This window comes from Hirundo rustica, chromosome 3 (assembly GCF_015227805.2).
Source record: "Hirundo rustica isolate bHirRus1 chromosome 3, bHirRus1.pri.v3, whole genome shotgun sequence".
Lineage (NCBI taxonomy): Eukaryota > Metazoa > Chordata > Aves > Passeriformes > Hirundinidae > Hirundo > Hirundo rustica.
The window spans coordinates 87454876-87472844 of NC_053452.1; the positions used below are offsets into that span (position 1 = coordinate 87454876).

The 17969-nt window shown below is 36.7% G+C and overlaps 1 protein-coding gene across 8 annotated transcripts in view; it reads right to left on the reverse strand.

Moving 5' to 3' along the window:
- The window catches only part of ADGRB3 (adhesion G protein-coupled receptor B3), a 465849-nt gene that overhangs the window by 91985 nt on the left and 355895 nt on the right, over positions 1-17969 (reverse strand). For all 8 annotated transcript variants that reach the window (XM_040057981.2, XM_058419650.1, XM_058419651.1 and 5 more), the window contains 3 exons: positions 6066-6192; positions 4278-4381; positions 1378-1480 (listed from right to left, as the gene is read on the reverse strand). In XM_040057981.2, the coding sequence (XP_039913915.1) occupies positions 1378-1480; positions 4278-4381; positions 6066-6192 (334 nt within the window). The remainder of the gene's footprint in view (positions 1-1377; positions 1481-4277; positions 4382-6065; positions 6193-17969) is intronic.

The following is a 17969-nucleotide window of genomic DNA, read 5'->3' on the forward strand; positions in this document are numbered from 1 at the left end:
TGTGTTATCCAACACACTTGTTCTGATGCCCTGAAACTCGGATTCTACAGTGTCAATGTACACAGGAACTTGCAGCTACTGAACCATATCTTGAAATACATTCTTGAAATGCATAATAAAATAGTATACATGACTATGTACGTTAGTGCTGAAATTCTAGGAAGGATTAATCTTATGTACTCTGGTACTCGGAAGTTGTTAGCACATTGCTTTTATCCCCTCTGAATAAAATCTGTGAGAGTTAAATGGGTTTCTTCTGGAAATCCATATTTTGTTTATTTGTACCTCTTCACACTTTCAAAACTTTAAAAGCATATTAATATCTCGACTTCAATAATTCTCTAACCGTATGTTCTGGAAATGAGTATGCTTGGTTTGGATATGTTTCACAAAGTTCAGCTACGTGACTTGCATTCAATTTATGAGAGTTATGGAAGCTAAACTGCTAAGCACTTATTTGAAAAGAAGTAATGATTAATTACAGGTGTGTTGTAGAAACACCAGCTCCTATAGCAGATGATGAACATTATTTCGTTCAATATTAGAAAAATGAAGATAGCAGTGCATTAAGTAGTTTAACACAGTGGGGAAAAGAACTACTTTACAAGTACTTGCTTACTCCAAAACTTCACAGCATTCTATCACATAATGCCCAGTTAAGCAACTACACACTATTTTCTATTCCAAGCAATCCTGTAGTTTGTAGATTTTAAGCAACAACTTATTGCCACTTGTGAAAGCTGCCTAGCATCACCAGGCACTGGGTGATTCCTCAAAACACTGGCAAGCCTGCAGTTCTACAGGAGAGGCACAAATGACAATGATGTTCAGAGAACAGATTATTAATAAATCAGCAATACATCACTAAGTAAGGTATGCAGGGTTATTACTTTCTTATAGCTACATCAGTCAGAGATCTAACAGTTCTATGGCTTGTTATGATGTCTGTTTCTGCACATTTTCAAGAATCGTACTCTAACTTCTAAGCAATTTCTACTTGCCTTTTGAGTACCAGTGTGTTAATAAAAAGACAAAAACACTGTAGCACAATCCTATTACAACTATTATAATGAATCAGAATTTGTGCTTTTGATGTTGAGCCTTTGAACTTTTTTGCTTTGAAATTTAGTTATAAAACACACAAGTCTACCACAGAGAACACAGCTTATCTAGAGGGAACAATACCAAAAGGGATTTTTGGAAGGGAAAAAATAGACTACGTAAGATGGTAAATATTTTCCCTTGTCTCTTAATATTTTACAAAAGCACCAAGTCCTATGAGTATAGGACTAAATGGATGTAATTATTTTAAGCTAGGAAGAAATAAAACAATTATATTAATATTTAAGGGAAAATTTAAAATAATCCATCTCATACCTTGTTATGTGTCTGAGTCTGTCCAACCAGGATAAGGATATTTGATGAGATAATTGACAGGCAGAAATTGATTAGAATTATGGACCTCTCAGATCTGATGTACCTGTTAAAAGAAACAAAGAGAGGGTACAAATTTTCTAAAAAGAAAACAACCAATAAGTCATCCAAAGCTTTGATTTAGTTCTTCCATTAAATATTGGAGATATTCTGAAAGAGAGGTGTTCCCTCTCATGTGCTCAGAAAGAGCATTAGAGAGCTATAACAATACAAACAAGAAAGCTACTATATTTTGATAGATATTTCACAATTTCCTCTTATATCAAGTATCTTGATATTTCTAAAAAATAATCTACCAGTGATTCCTTTGAAAACTGCTGGCAACACGGTTCTAACACCATACTGAAAATAATGGGCTTACACGCATTCATGTCAGGAACTTCTTATGCTCTCTGCTTGTCCCTGGGAATATCCACAGCTGGCACAGACCACTCATAATTACTAACTTCAGCAAAATATGGTGATTTACATAAACAGAAGATTTGATCCATGATGCATACATAAGATGCAGATTGGTGGATGATACTATGGCAGTGAATTTTGAAACACATTACTGGGATAAGGATAACATTAATCTTGATGTTCCAATAGTGCTGTAATATCTTCATAAGACTGAATGCCAAAAAATATCCAAATGTGTAAAGAAAGATTAAATTATAACAGTGAACATCACAGTCACCCTTGAAAACTTATCATATTAATTTTACAAATATGCTGAAGATGAAAATGTCAAAAAGTCTTATTACATATTTGCTTTCAAGATGCAAGTGTTCTTGTTTTTCTGTATGTTTTCTGTATGTTTTTCTCTCATATGCTACAGGACAGAAAGAGAATGATTAAGGTTACAAGAGAAGCACCTTCCTGACCTGATCTTTAAAGCTGTTAGCAGTAAATGTTGACTACTAAAATAAATGAAAGTTAAGGGTGCTCAATTCCTCTGAAGACCATCCCATATCCTTATATATGCTACAACCTATACTATATGCTTCTCACTGGAGTTCAGTTAATATTGCTGTGTCCTCCTGAGATGTACACCCATAGCTGACTCTGAGGAAGTAGTAGAAAAGGCTGTTGAACCCACAGGAAATGCTGAGCTTTGGACACAAATGAAATTAATTATAGTTCTTTTTGCTTGCATATCAAGAGCATTACATTTTTTGTAACGTACAGCATTATATTTTTTTAGTTAGTCAGAACAACCCTAATACCACAGTCACATTCTTCATTAAAATATAGCAACATTCTTAAGGCTAATTCTATGTATTTGCGAACAAATACAAGAAGTCCAGCGCCTTTGTTCACACAGAGAGAACACTGCTACTTTGTAACTTGTTAACTATTGATTCACCTGGGCCAACTCCCAACACTGTGTGCCCATGGATTAAAAAGGACCTTAGTGGCTGAGTAAATCCAGTGCAACAGGAGCTCTCAGCATTGACTTAAGCCATAACGCATAACAGTTTATCTTCACCTGGAAGTTTGCAGAACTGTAGTCAAAGAATTGCTTGGGTTGGAAGAGAACTTAAAGTCATCTAGTTGCAACCCCCTGACATGGGCAGGGACACATTCCACTGGACCAGGTTGCTCAACACCCCATGCAAACTGGCCTCGAACACTTCCAGGGATGGGGCATCCACAGCTTCTATGGACAACCTGTTCCAGTGCCTCACCACCCTCACAGTAAAGAATTACTTCCTTGTACCTAATTTAAATAATGGAGTAGACCAGTTCCACTGAGCATGACAGTGTTTCTATCCAAGTGCTAAATATATCAGGGAGTGCAAAAAATAACACTATAGTTCTTCAGATGGGAATAATATCCTGAAATACTCTAATTCTTAGTTTTGACAGACAAGAACTGATAATTTTTATAGTCTTTTATCATAACTTATGTAACTAGATATTCTTAATAATTATACATATTTCTAATCCTGAGTCTCTGTGGTACATAAGAGTGATAGAGAAATGAGTGTAAAATTATCAAGCTGCTTCTAAAAGCAAAACTATATTGGTTGATTTTATATTACTATAAATGTATTGTTTCATCCCCTTGTTTCTTATTACTTTCATAAGAACTTATTTTACTTCAATTATTGAAAAAAGTTAAAATATAATCCATGTTCACTTTTTAAAAATATTTATTACTTTGCATGACTCTTCCTCTTACTTTTCCGTTCCTTCTGCAGAAAGACATTATGCTAGTTCTCATTATTTCTCATATTAATTTACTCCATAAGTATTTTTTGCACTTTTAAGTAAATATAATATTTTAATATTGTAAACTCAGGATGGTAACAAAGTCTATCACTGGAATGCACCCCCACACTATTTAAGACTATTTAATTTTGTGGTCTTTATTCAAACTTATAACTGATGTGAACAAACTCAAAACCAGTTGACTGAAGCTCCCTAAATGTGCCACTTTGGTATTATTTTATTTATAAATTTTGCTTAAAAATGTTAATGGGAGAAAAGCTGCTAAAGGTGTAGGCCAGAAGCCTCACATGAAATATATCACATATAAGAATCCTTCATTTAGCACTATGAATACCCCACCAAAAGAGCAATACCATTCCCACTGAAGTGGAGAAAGAGAGGGGAAAGAGAAGAGTGGGGCAATATCATCATCATCAGGTCAAAACTGATCAATCACATCAACAAATGCTTCAAAGCATGCACTCGATTTTTTCCTTTTTAAATTTATTTTTTTCCCCTCACTTTCCAAGCATAAAATGTGGGCTCTCTTTATGTTTTAATGAGAGCTCTTGAATGGTCTCTTTAAACTGCAATTCAAATAAATATAACAGCATCTTTACATTTAGCTTTCTCAACCTGTTACATACCTCCATAATGCTGCATAGACAACTGCTAGAGTGATCAAGGCCAAGCAGGAAAGACCACTGCCTACTATTAAGGTCACTGAGGGTGTACCAGATGATTCCATGATCTGAAAGTTACAACAGGCAACCATGAAGAAAAAACATCCTCCAGCAATTAAACTAACAAGTCAAATGAAAAAAAAAAAAAAAAAAAAAAGGCAAAAAGAGAAAAATTAAAAGCCGAAAAACTGAAAAACTATCACAGATAGTTTCAGTAATATTCGTTACTTATGACTAACTAACTAACATTAGTTAGTTATGAAGAAGAAATCAACTTAATTCCAAAACTGATCCCTATATAACTCTGAGATCTGCTTAATACATTCTTTAGAGGTCTCTGAGCTTTAAAATGCCTTGTAATACCTGCATGATACTTTGGAAAATAAACTAGCAATATTACAGTGTAACAGGAGACTATGATGTTAGTACAAGTTTAAATGACTCTCCAGTTAATATCAATTAAAATGAACACTTCTCTTCAAAAGTAGCACTATTTAGATTTGTACATTAAACAAACAGCTTGGTTTCACTCCAATATATTGAAGATAATCCAGTAATTTGTCTCATAATTTGATTATGCTTGTTGCAGAATGACCAAACTTTCTGACTTCTAATAACTTTGACTTCAATCACTATTCTCACATGCTTAATTTCCTTGGGCCTATGATTGCCTAGAAGGAATGGCAGGATATCTATGGCAACAGTATCATAAGCCTTCATAAAAAACCCTACAAATTCAGAATGATTTCATTTTTATTCTGTGTATTAATGAAAAAATGAAAATAAATGAATGACCTTGAAAACAAACTAGCTTTCCCTGCTGTAAGGGAAACTATTATCCTCAGATATCAGGTCAGCTTTACTCCTCTGTATATATATCTACTCATGTTCTGAAATAGACCTGGGTTTTTCTAATAAATATGAAAAAAAAAATAGATCTAAAAGTTTTAAAGGATATCATGCCTGGTTTACCTAAATGCTTTTTAAGCTTCAGGGATATATTGTAAATTACATTTATCAAGATATCGTTTGTCACCCAAACAGGATATAAGACAGCTGTACTCTTAGGCCAGATCTCAGGCAGAAAGTAGTATTTTATTTCAACCACTTTTTTTTCCCAAATGGATTTACTTTGCTATTAAAAAGAGTCTGTTTGAATGTTTTCAAAACCAGGAAAATGAAATCACGCTCTAGCAGGATAACTTCACAAATATTTGCTTTTCAGCTGTTTTTACATTCAATAATATTGGGAGTGTCTGCTCATACACTTAATGTCCCCTCTTTCTCAAGAAAACTTGATTATTTTTCTTAAATCATATCAACAGACTACATAGAAAATCTGTGCTGAAAATGCCCAATGCAGATCTGCAATCTGTTTAACTACAGTATCTGGGGTTTTCCTACCAAGGGCAATGATAGAGACCTGTACGTTCCCTTAATCGTTCAATACAAAAGTTTTCTACACATTCGCACCACAATTACAAGGCTTTCTCTAAAAACATTATAGAGTTCGAGAGCACGCAAATTTCACTAGGATTTAGTTGTATCTCAGAATCTGGAATTCATTTATCTGAGACACTGTAGACACCGGGAGACTAACATTTGATTGCCTGCAATATTAAACAATTCCTCAATGCAACGTCTGCAATATACCTGAGAGCAAAGCTGGACCAGCTCCCCCCTCCCCCCTCAGGCCCCCCCGCATTCCCTTTTGCATTAAAACTGGATTTTCCCCCCCTCTTTGTTACTTACTATTTCTCTAGGTTGCTGAGCCAAAATGGCGAAGGTAGAGAGACGATCACATAAGCATTTCGTATGGGATGCATCGGTAAGCACAGTTTTACATCCCTGGGTGGACCAGGTTCCCAAAGAGTCGTTCCTGTAAAGGAGAGAGAGAGGAGGGGGTGGGGGAAATGGGGGTAATTACGCCTGTCGGCCGGTTCCGTGAGGAGACAATGCAGCGGCGCGGCGAGGAGCGCGCCGCGGAGTTGCCGGACAGCGGCGGGGACTTGTTGTGGGGCAGGGCGGGCAGGGCGCGGAGCTGTCCGGGCGGCGGTGCTGAGCCCAGCGGCCGGGCGCTGCTGCGCGGAGCCCCGCCAGCCGCGGCAGCAGCCGCCCCCTGCGCTGCCAGCCACCTCCGAGCCTCACCAGAGCACTGCGAAAAACTCATCGGGGGAAGAGGGGGAGGCTTTGTTTCTCTCTCTAGCTCTTTTTTTTTTTTTTTTTTTTTTCCCTACCCGCTCTTTTTTTTTTTTTTTTTCCCCCCCCCTACCCGCTCTGTTTCTGCTCTTTTGTGAAAAATCTGATGTTCCGTAGTTGCAGCGTCTTTTTGGTCCCTATCTTTCTCCACTCCCCAACACCCCACCCCCCCTCCCCCCTTCGTGCGTGTGGCTAGGTTAAAAGCATGTGGTTCTCAAACGGCTGCCTGGGTTATGCCAGTTGGACCGGGAGATGCCGGATCTTCTGTTCTGACTGCTATTTTTGCTGAGGATTTGGGATTTTTTTTTTTTCGTTGTTGCTTTTAGCTAGCAGCCTTAGAAATTTCACCCTGGAAACGGCAGCATCAGATGCCTCCAACTCTTGCCTTAGCTCCAGCAGAGGGGTGGATTTCAATACAGCAGCACACATCACCAAAGAGACACACGAGTTCGCCCTCCAGACATCACTCAGTCAACTCGCCTTTCCCTGGTTCCCTCCCCCTTCTCGATTCTTTTTCTTGGGGTGGCAGCACCAAGCTAACCCCGAGTCAAAGCAATCGTTTGGTGGCACCTTTCACCAACCACCCCTAAACAAAACAGGATGATTAACACAGCCCCCGAATTCAATTAGACATTCAATATGCTAATGCGAGGTCTGAAACCCACCCCAGCAGAACAATAAAAATGGTATCAACCCACGTTTTCTTTGTGCAAGCAAGGAGAAGGAGAGACAAAAATCATCTCTCCTGCTTCCTGAACTGCAGTGGGGAGGGGAAAAATATTTTCTACAGGAAAAAGGGGTTGGTTTCAACTACAGCAAACATATTATCTTTACATGTGTTATATTTAGAGAACAACTGGGTTTCTTTCATCTTTTTTCCCCTCCTTTCACGTCCAAGGAGCAACTGCAGTGACTCTGCTGCCAGCAGCAGCATGTGTGCTGTCAATTCCTGTCCATTTCACCTCAGGTCACTAAATGACTCAAAAAAAAAAAAAAAAAAAAAAAAAAAAAAAAAAAAAAGAAAAAGAAAAAGAAAAAAACGAAGGTCGAAGAAACAAGGAAGGGGAATAAAAATTTCCAGTCCTGTGACCACCCTTGCTTCACCTCTTCTGCCTTGACAACACACCTCTGTAAGCGATTCTACATGCCAGGGCCCTCATGCAAAGGCAATTTGTTATCCCAAGCCTGCTCTCAGAGTGCAGTTCACCCCAGGCCACCTCAGCATTTTGTGCCACTAGTTTTTGAACATGCCAGATGCAACTCTTACACACTATTGTCTTCAAAACAGAATCCTGTAATAAACAAAACAAACAGCGACTGAGGGAAACAATTGAGAGAAAATCACCAATTCTTCAAGCCACTAAAGCAGTTTATTAGCTTTCCCTTGCAAATTGTGTCTTTCAGAGAGCCACAGGCTAAATCAACATCCACTTTGAAAAATACAGTTACATATTTTAAACTCAGAAGCATTATCTTCTGGATAACTTAAACAATTTATTTTATTAGCTTTCTTGTATCTTCTCTTATTGTGGCACACAGTTAAGGCCAAATGAAATGTGTTTATCTTTGCTGATTAAATATTAAGGATTGATAGCTTGAGAGAAATTGACATATTTAAAAACAAAAGGATGGTATTATTCATCCTGAGAATGAGATTTAATAAATTGAATTCACCCTATGCTGAAAAGCATTGGATGCACAATACATCCAGTTAGCACTAAATCCTTGCAGACGGCGTCCAATGCACAAGAGTTAAAAAAGTTCTAATTATAAATTCACAGACACCACTTTAGTTTAAAACAAAGCACCTGTTAAAATTATAATTATATTTAAAGTACTATAAATCATGGGCAGACCAGCAGGTTTACACTGGCTCATTCAGTTCTTCAAGTCACTTGCACAAATATAAATTTCCAGTCGTAGAGTAACTGAGTCACAAATACAATACGTATTTTGCAAAAATTTTTCAATACTACTGAAAATTTTGTAGAATTTCCAAAAGCAGTCTGAAATGAACAAAGCAGTCTAATTGGATTCCAAAATAAGACATCATGGCAGGAGCAGTCAATCTAATATGGACACATTTTACATTTTATTGTTCATTTTTTTTCAGTGAAACACTTCAATTTCTTGCTTAACAGCATTATGTTTTTATATATTGCAGATCAAAATTCATTAAAAAATTTCTTCTTTCTTGTAATTAGCGCAGTTAAAAAGAAAAAAACCAACTCATTAATAAATATATTTGTAGTCTGTTGGAATTACGGCTAAGAGAAGCTGCACAGAATGTTACACTAAGTCCATGAAAGAGACTGAGTAATGAGCAGGACCAGAAGAAAAGTGTAACTGCAATTTGTTGCACGAGGCTTATGCCAGCAGAACAGCAAATGCACAATTACTAATTCCCTCAGAGATGCTGGTAATTTTGACTTGTTGACATAAAGTAATGATTTGGTTTTAGCTATAAGTAAATAAAGAATGGAATTACAGGATTAAAACAGGTATATTGCATTTAGTACATCTCAATGCAACACTTTTTATGAAGTACTCCATCTATAATCTGTCCCTCTTGTAAGGCAACTCTTCTGGTCTAACCAGAATCTATCTCATACTTAGAAGCTTCATTCCTTTCTGGTGTGATTGAGGGTTATCATATGAATATGCAAAAGGGCACCTATTATTCCTGTGGATCTTTCTTGCTATGCAGAATGCTATAAAGGAGTGACAGGTACTATTAACACATGTTCTATTTATATCAAGGGAAATTATTGAATTAAAAATATCTAGCAAATATAGATGTAGGTTCATGCCCATTATTGGCAATTTTTGTACTCTTCTACTGAATTACAGATGATTTAATCAACCTGGCAGAACTCCCATGATAGAAGGAAAGGAATTCCCAAGAAGCACAGATTCACCATTGCAGATCTTGTGTCATCCTGCAGTTGAGGCAGGGAAAAAAGCAATGGAACCAGGGAAATAGGGGGGGAAAAGTGTAAGTAGGATGTAATTTGGGCCTATGGATTGATGGGTAATATGGCATATGGACCAAGAACACCCTCAGCTCCAATATTTATCTGCAAGTATGCCCTCCTTCAAGTAGTCTTGCAGCTAGTGGAATGGGGGAGTGTCTTTTCAGTACCCTTTCCGAGTTTAAGGTGAACTTCCTGTTCTATGCAACAAAAATGATGGCCAAATGATATACAGAAAATTGTTTTAATAGTATATTATATACAAGGGAAAAAATATGAGTTTTACTCACATAATGCATTATGCAATATTGCATAATTATGCTTACTACTGAAAAATGATATTAGTATCTCAGATATCAAAATGGAAATGTAGTTTATAAGACACGACCATCTCCGTAAAACAAAAAATTCACTCATGACACAATTGCTTATCTGACAATGACAGTCAGGCCATATTTTATATTCTAGCAAGTTTCCCTTATTTTGTAGCATTTGTCTTGGTCTCATGACATGATTAATCATTTACTTTTAAAAACATAATTAATAGTATACACCTTTAACTAATTGCATTGGTTTGTTTACTTTAACTTCCTGATATATAAAAATCAGTTTTAACTTTGTTATCAGTCACTCACTTAATAAAGGACTTCATCTCATACCATACACTGTTTACTTTATTAGTGTATGTTGAAGAAATATTTTTCAAATGAAAGACTTTAACTTTTTTAATGGAGATTCTGTGAGACAAAGAAAGCTAACAACACCTAAGCAAACACTTTTCCCCAGACTAACAACTAGTAATCAAACAAAGAGTTTAACATCTTGCTATACATCTATGATGGTAGCCTACTCTAGTAATTTCTTTGCTGATTGATGAATTAGGATAAGAACGCTTTTTGTTATATTACGTGAGTAACAGCAAGAAGCTGTTATTTATTTATTTAATTACAGCTTTGTAGAAAGCAAACTACACAGAATTTAAGAAATTATAGTATTATTTCTGCTGAGATGATTTTCATTCTTCTTAATTCTTCTGTATGTACTTCCCCCCCCCCCCCCCCCCCCCCCCTTTGTTTTTTCTTTGTTTTTTTTCCTCTCCTGTTCAACTACATGCTGTTTTTTCTTTAGGACTGAGATTGGTATTCCAACTCCATTCTCAGTAAAGAATGACATATAATGATAAGAAGCCCATAGAAAATGCAAACATTAGAATTTTTTAGCTGGCAAAAGGCAGGAGGAAGCTCGTGGCCCTTATGAATGGCAGGTTACAAACATCACAGTGTCTGTTTAGATGTGCTAGCTGGCACATTAGTGAAGATAGTCCTTTTCACACCTGCTTGCCTCCTTACTCCTGGACCTAAAATCCCAGGGAAGTCATAAGGAAGGCTCAACTGCAGGAGCCTCCTTTCAGTTGTGCACGTTCATACACCTGAGACATGACCTAACTCTTGGCATGCACAATTTCTTCTGTGATCAGTCTTATTCCTATCAGCAGTATATGGCAGCATCTGGTTTATCACCACAGTCTTCCCCCCCTCCACCCCCCAAAAAAGTAATATAAAGAAAAAAGAGGAAAAAAAAATAGGACAAAGAAAATGTGGATATAAACACACTTTCCTTAATAATGTCACACATAAAACTGCAGTTTAAAAAACTATTGTTTACCCTGAAATTGTTAATATGATTAACATTAGGTAATTATGACTTAGGGCTTTCTTTCCCTGCATAGACTTAAAAAACAAAAACAAAAACAAAAGCAAAAAAAACCAAAAAAACCCCAAACCAAACCAAAACCAAAACAAGAAAACCACCACCACCACAAAAAAAACCCCCACATGAAATTTTAGAAATAAAAAAAAAAAAAAAAATTGGAAAACACCAACTGCCTTAAGACTACATGTCTAAAATACTACAAATGTCTCAAAAATGATGCCTGCATTCTGTGTGGTATCAGAAGAATGGGCTGGGTGATGTATATCTTGGATTGGATTTCTAACTGAAATACTATAGGGAGTTCATTTTCCCAAAGACTAAGGCCACTTTTCCAATTCAGACACTGAATTGTTTAATTGTCCTTAAAGACATACCTGTGAATATCTTTTTTGTCAAAGAAAACAGAAATCTTCGAAAATTTAATTTTCTTGCTGCTCATTTTATTAAAAGTAAATCCTATATAAATCATTGTTTTGTAAAACAAACATGCACCTGGGCTGAAAACCAAGTTTTATTTTAATATGATTTAAACTAGAGATATTAAACCCTAAAAAGTACAATTTGTAACAGAGCCATTGTAGCTATAAGCATACATTGTTAGAATAACTTTCTAATAATGTTCAACTTAAAGAAAGTTCCATGGGAAGGATGAAAAATTGGCTTGATTATCTGTTTGGCTACTATAAATAAATGATTCATCAAAAAGAGAGTTATGGATGTGAGTATTAATGCTTGTGTAATATTTTACAACTTCCTATATTTCCCTGTCCATACAGTTTAGGGCATGATCTAACACACAGTGTGTTTGAACTGTGCTGTAATCAATAGTTACCCTTCTAACAGCATACTGCAAGTGTATCAATGTGTAAAGTGAAAAGAAATTCTAAATAAATTATATGAAAAAATCAGGAGGAAACAAATACTAGAAGTTTCCTGCCTTGTACTGCATAGTTCTTGATTAGTGTGGTCCTCTGTTCTACTGCTACTACACAGACGTATCATTATTTGAGTTATGGGATTCGTTCATGTTTTTGAATAACATTGGATAAACAACAATCTTTCAGCTCTATTTCTGAGTCCTAACAAGCCTAGTGGATTACATTTGAACAAGACCATTTCCCCCCCTTTCTCAAAATTATAGAGAAAATCTCCTAAGATGAGTATCAGTGTATCAAAAACTTTGAGGGAAATCAATCACTTTCCATAGCTTTATCTTTGCCTGACTCTGTAGATGGTCTCAGAGAAAGTACAGTTGAAGTACTGGGCATCCCCCCTGCGTACACACTGCCAAAGGATGTTGGTATCTTTGTTTTCTTTCCTCATAGACCTCCAGAATGACTTGCACAGATAAGAGGCCCTACTTCCCTTCCAGATTATATTGTCCCTTCCTATCTTGTCTAGGAAATCTTGTCGAGTCCTTAGAAACTAAGTAAAGCAAAGTTCTTATCAAACTCAACCAGACTTACTGGGTCAAATCAACAAACCATACTATTTGTGAATTTGTGTTCATGAAAGTTCCTATTGAACTTGACCAGACAATGTTTTAACAGTAAAACACATTATTTGTGAATCTGTGTTCATGAAAGTTCTTATTGACCTTGACCAGATTTATAGTATTGAACTGGTAAACCACACAATTGATGAATCTGCAATAAAGAATGATACCCACAGTACTGGTACATCCGAGATCTCATTGAATGCAATCAGACTTACTGTGCTGAATTGGTTATAATCAGAAATTGAGTCTAGCTGCACCCAGCCCCTTTGATCTCTGAGGACTAGCTGGAAAGCAAAAGGGTTTATTTTCTGCCCAATTTCTATACTCTTAATGCAACACACTTCTCACAAAATCAGTAAAATCTTTCATGTTCTTTTGTTTAGATTATAAATATGTATGTAGCTTTATGGCGAAAAAAGGAAAATTTGTCATGCAGTGCTTTCCAATTGATCAACACACAAAATCTTTCGTACTGTACAATTACCCACATGGAATCCTAGCTAAAAGGAACCTTGTAAATTGTCTGTGGCCAGAGGCTGAGAAAGGTTAGGGGCTCAGAATTTTAGCCTGGAAATTAAGAATATCAAAGCTTGGTATCAATTCTTAATATTTCTTCCAAAAGACAAGTAATAAAGTACAGCATAATTTGTTCAAGTTTCAAGACTAGCTTGACAAGCAGGGAGAGGAACAGGTGTGAAACAGAATCAAGGGGAAGAGACTGGGCTTCCATCAGTGTCACTGTTACAACATCCTATGCTATCCTACATGATATGGGCAGACAAAACTAGAAACACTACATGTCCAACCTTCTCAAAGCATGCTTTGGATCAGGCTCCAGAGATACTGACCACAATGCAGGAAACTAGTTAAAACACATAATAAAAGTGGCAGAAGCAAATATGTTAAATGGTTGGACACTGAATGAAATGATGCTCATTGTGTGATGATGGATGTGAGAGCTGAGCTCTCCTTTGCAGCTAGATGTTCATACACTACCTTTCAAAATCTCGAGTTAGGTTCACCTCAAAGATGGACAGTGGAGAGTCTCCCTTTTATCTCGCAGCTCAATGGTTCTGAGAGGATGTGAGTTCAATTTCATGCTGTTTCATGCTATTTTCCAGGGGTGTTGAATGGATAAAGATTTGCAGCTGACCTAACCCCAAACTACAGCATATTCTGGAGTAAGAGTACCCTCACCCATTCTTGTTGAAGTAGAAATATGCATTGGGCCAGAAGGCAAAGCAAAGCACGGACTTTGTAGTCACAGTGGAAGGAGACAGAGTTTGGCATCTGCATTCCAGTTCCTGCCCTAATCAGTGTTACTTACTCTGTAGATTGAGCATTCAAACTTCAGTATTACATGTTCTCTGAAGATCCTCAGGTTTCATATTTGTTCCTTCATATCTTAGCTGTATGACTAAGAACCCTTATAGTTGTCAGCATCTCCTCCCCTGTATCTTGTGATACCACCTGCTGCTCTTACACAATCCTACAACTGTTACCCATGGGTTCTCTGAAGAACATGCTGTGGGCTATGGCAATTGGAGATAAATTATTGCCTTAGTGTACGATTTTAAAGAAATAAGCAAAGACCTTTTCCTGTCTCCTTACACTTTGAAAACAAACAACTCAAGCCAGATTGAGATAAAACAAACAACCAATCAAAAAATAGGACACTGTTACAAACGTTTATAAAAAATAAGGAAATAAAATAAACCTGACATTTGCTCTACTGATATGGAGATTATGTCTCCCCTTTTATCCAGCCATTAGTTGGCAAGATTTCTTAAGAATTCAGTTTACGAAGAGTTTTATTTTCTCTATATGTTATGCCTCAGGTTATGTCCTTTTCCTTGTTTAAGACACTTGCTTTTTATAACCAATCCTTTGTTTGTAAGTCCTTCCCAGAAGCCTAAACAGATCTAATCAGTTTTTCTTCAAATGCATTGATTTCTTTCTTATTTGGGAGATTATCTGACCACCCCTTTTAATTAAAATAAGTATTCTTTTTCTTCCTTAGAGATGTCTCTTTTTTAGATCAGATGTTATCTTTTGTACCTGACTGGCCAATTAACAACTGCTTCAATAAGAGTAATCCTTATCTCCCTATTCTCTCTTTGGTGAGTCAGCATACATCCTGACTGAATCTGCACCAAATCTTTTACTGGTTATCAGGCTGCACATTAAAAACATTTGATACAAATACCTCAGTAGGAAAAAGGTATATAGCTTGCTTTTGGTTCTTGACTGAGATTAGACACATAATAATAAGCCATCTTGGGGTGACAAGGGGTTGTAGGGACTGATGCTTTACATCTTTGGTTAGGTATTTTCTCTTCAGAGAAAACCTTAACTACAGAACGTAAAACAGAGTAGTCTTTCAGATATTTAGTTATAATAGGAAAGAATAGGATTACTGGTGAACAGAGGGAATTGGAGTAGCCTCCTTGCTCCAAAATGCCCTACAGCCTAAAGATTTCATTCTTATAGCACAGAGATTTCATTCTTACGGCACAGAGATTCCTCTCAAAAAGGTTCTGAATCTTGCAATGATGACACCTTGGGTCTCTCCCATTTTGGATGAGCTTTCTAACCACTGAATTATCAGACAAAAAAACTACAGTATAGGGCTTCATACATGTGCTGTCCATGTTTTATGCTTCAGCCAACTCACTGTTAAGTAAAGGCCACAGTCAAGACTGACAGAGAGACAACCTGCTTAAGTACCTTGATGAGAGTTGATGCTAAGGTTTTTCTGAGCATGTCAGAAGAAAGATTTGTTGGCCAAAACAGCTTAGCATAAAACTCAAAAGAACCTCTAGGCTTTAGATGCTCCAGAGTTGTACAATCACTGGAGAGGAGGTCTGGCAAAGCCCATTAAGGATTAAGTAGTGGGTATCTCCCTATCTCATATAATAACTGAAACTTAATTAAAATGGGGCAATGCAACAAATCTGAGAAAGCAGTTGAGACACACTGGGTTTGTATATGCCCAGCTATGAGCAAATGTAATGCAATACAGCTAAATACAAAGCTTTTTTATAGTTTTTATGATCTGCTTAAAAACTAAAACTAAACAATCCAGATGTTGCTAAGCTGGTAGATGTAAAATGTATATTGAAAACTCTCTAATTCACAGAGCTAATTTCTATATCACTATAGAGTAATGCATCTTTTTTGTTTTAACAATTTTCACTTTTATTTTAAGGTGTGGGAAAATCACTGTGGTTAGAGTCAAACAAAGTAAAGTACAGATTTAAGAAATGGAGGTTTTGTTTTTAGAAAAAATGCAAAGAAACACCTCCTTAGTGCATTTTTCAGCCTCTTCTAAGTTAGCCTTAGCACTGAGCTTCTTGTCTTCCAGTCAGGTTTATTACCTTGGGACTTATTAATATGTCTGCTCAGCTTCCAGACTCAAAATGGTTTAAATGTAGTGTCTTTGGCCTCCAGCCACGTGAGGTACTGCTCATCTGAATCTTCCTGAGTGTTTGTATTTACCAACCAACTGCCCAGCAAGGTAAATTACAGCTAACCAATTTGTTTCTAATACCTCTTCACCCCTGGGAAATGGTAGTGTTGCCTAAAAAAAAAAAAAAAAAAAAAAAATCCAGCTGAGGATGATAATTTCTGGAGATAACACCTAAATGTTTCACTGAGGTTTTGGCTAGGAGTGCATAAAAGAAGGATATGTGCATCACACTGCACAAAACATGAGAGCAGATGCTGGGGAAAAAGTGATGGTCTGCACTGTGCCTCGTCTGAACAGTGAGTTTTATGTACTGGGATTGTGACCACTCAATAGTTGGAGGGCATGCGCTGCAGAGGAGGTCACTGTGGTCCTCAAGGCCCACAAGTGGATTCTGTGGACATGCTCCAAATTTAATCTGCACATATACAATATGTTTGATGCATTCACAATGCAACAAATAATTTGCATTTGTAATAACAACAAGGTACCTGGAAGTCTCAGAAAAAGTTACTGCAGTGAACAAAACAGGATTTAAGTTCTCTTATTCCTCTGGTAAATACATTTCAACTAGTCACATGCCAGCTAGAATGTTTAGAAAAATGTGACTGCTGGCATTAAAAACTGAATAAATTGTTTAAGAGATTAGACAAGTGCTTTTTTTTCACAGTCTAAAAAAAGAGGATAGGGGAGGTGTTGGGGAGTATGTGCCTTAAGTAGGTGCCAAAAAAGTGTCTGTCTGAACAAATGAGTAAAGATTACAAGCCTATCCACTTTCATCTCCTCAGAAATTTTTTGTTTGTGTGTGTCTTCCTGATGGGAAACAGCACCAATACTCTACAGGTAAAAGAGTTGTGCCATTGGGGTTGTCTTCTGTCCACTGACAAGGCTGGTATAGTCTTCAGCCTTCAGATATAGTAGAAAAGGACTGAGAAAGTGTCCTACAATAATCAGTGTTACTACACTAACGATTATGTAGCTTTCATCTGAAAGCCTTGAAACAGAGACACAGTATCATACTGAATCTTAACATAAGGCAGAGATCAGGCCCAAGGACTTAAGGCCAAAACCAAAATATGGAGGTAAATTACTTCTAGATTTAAAATAAATACAACTAAATACACCGCCATACTTATTTCCTTCTCCACATAGAGATGCTTGCAGCACTTTTGATCTTCATAACACTGTATCACTTAGGATATTGAAAATATATGCATCTAAAATATATACAGTAAAATTATTCAGTTAATGTTACTGTTTTTGCTCTCATTGGCACGAAAGGCATAGCTCATGACGTCTGTCTGTCTGTGGTGTGTCACATAGATGTGGCATGCTTTAGTTGAAAACTCCAAATCTGAAATGCCTTTCCCTTCAGTCAGACATAGTATTGCAAACAGAAACTGCTTCAGAACCTTCTTAGATTTTGAAGTAATTTACATTCTGTTATGTTCTCACACTACTTAATGTTTTAAAAGTGCAATAAATAAATAATACAATTAATTTGGATTACACTACTTGATCAGACTTATACACAGACTACATAGTACATGATACTTATTAGCTAGAATATATCTCCTAGAAATTACATCATGAGGGCAGTTGCAATTATTGTCTACGCATTCAGGGAAGATCATGAATCCACTTCATGTTGGTGCATGCTGTATATTAATTGGACCTGTCAACTTCAATGGAATATCCTCAGTACAACTCCCATCAGAACCTGGCACTATATTTTGATCTCTCAGACAGCTAAATTATATCTAAAATTACATATAAGCAAACATCTTTCTGTTGACTATGCATTGGAG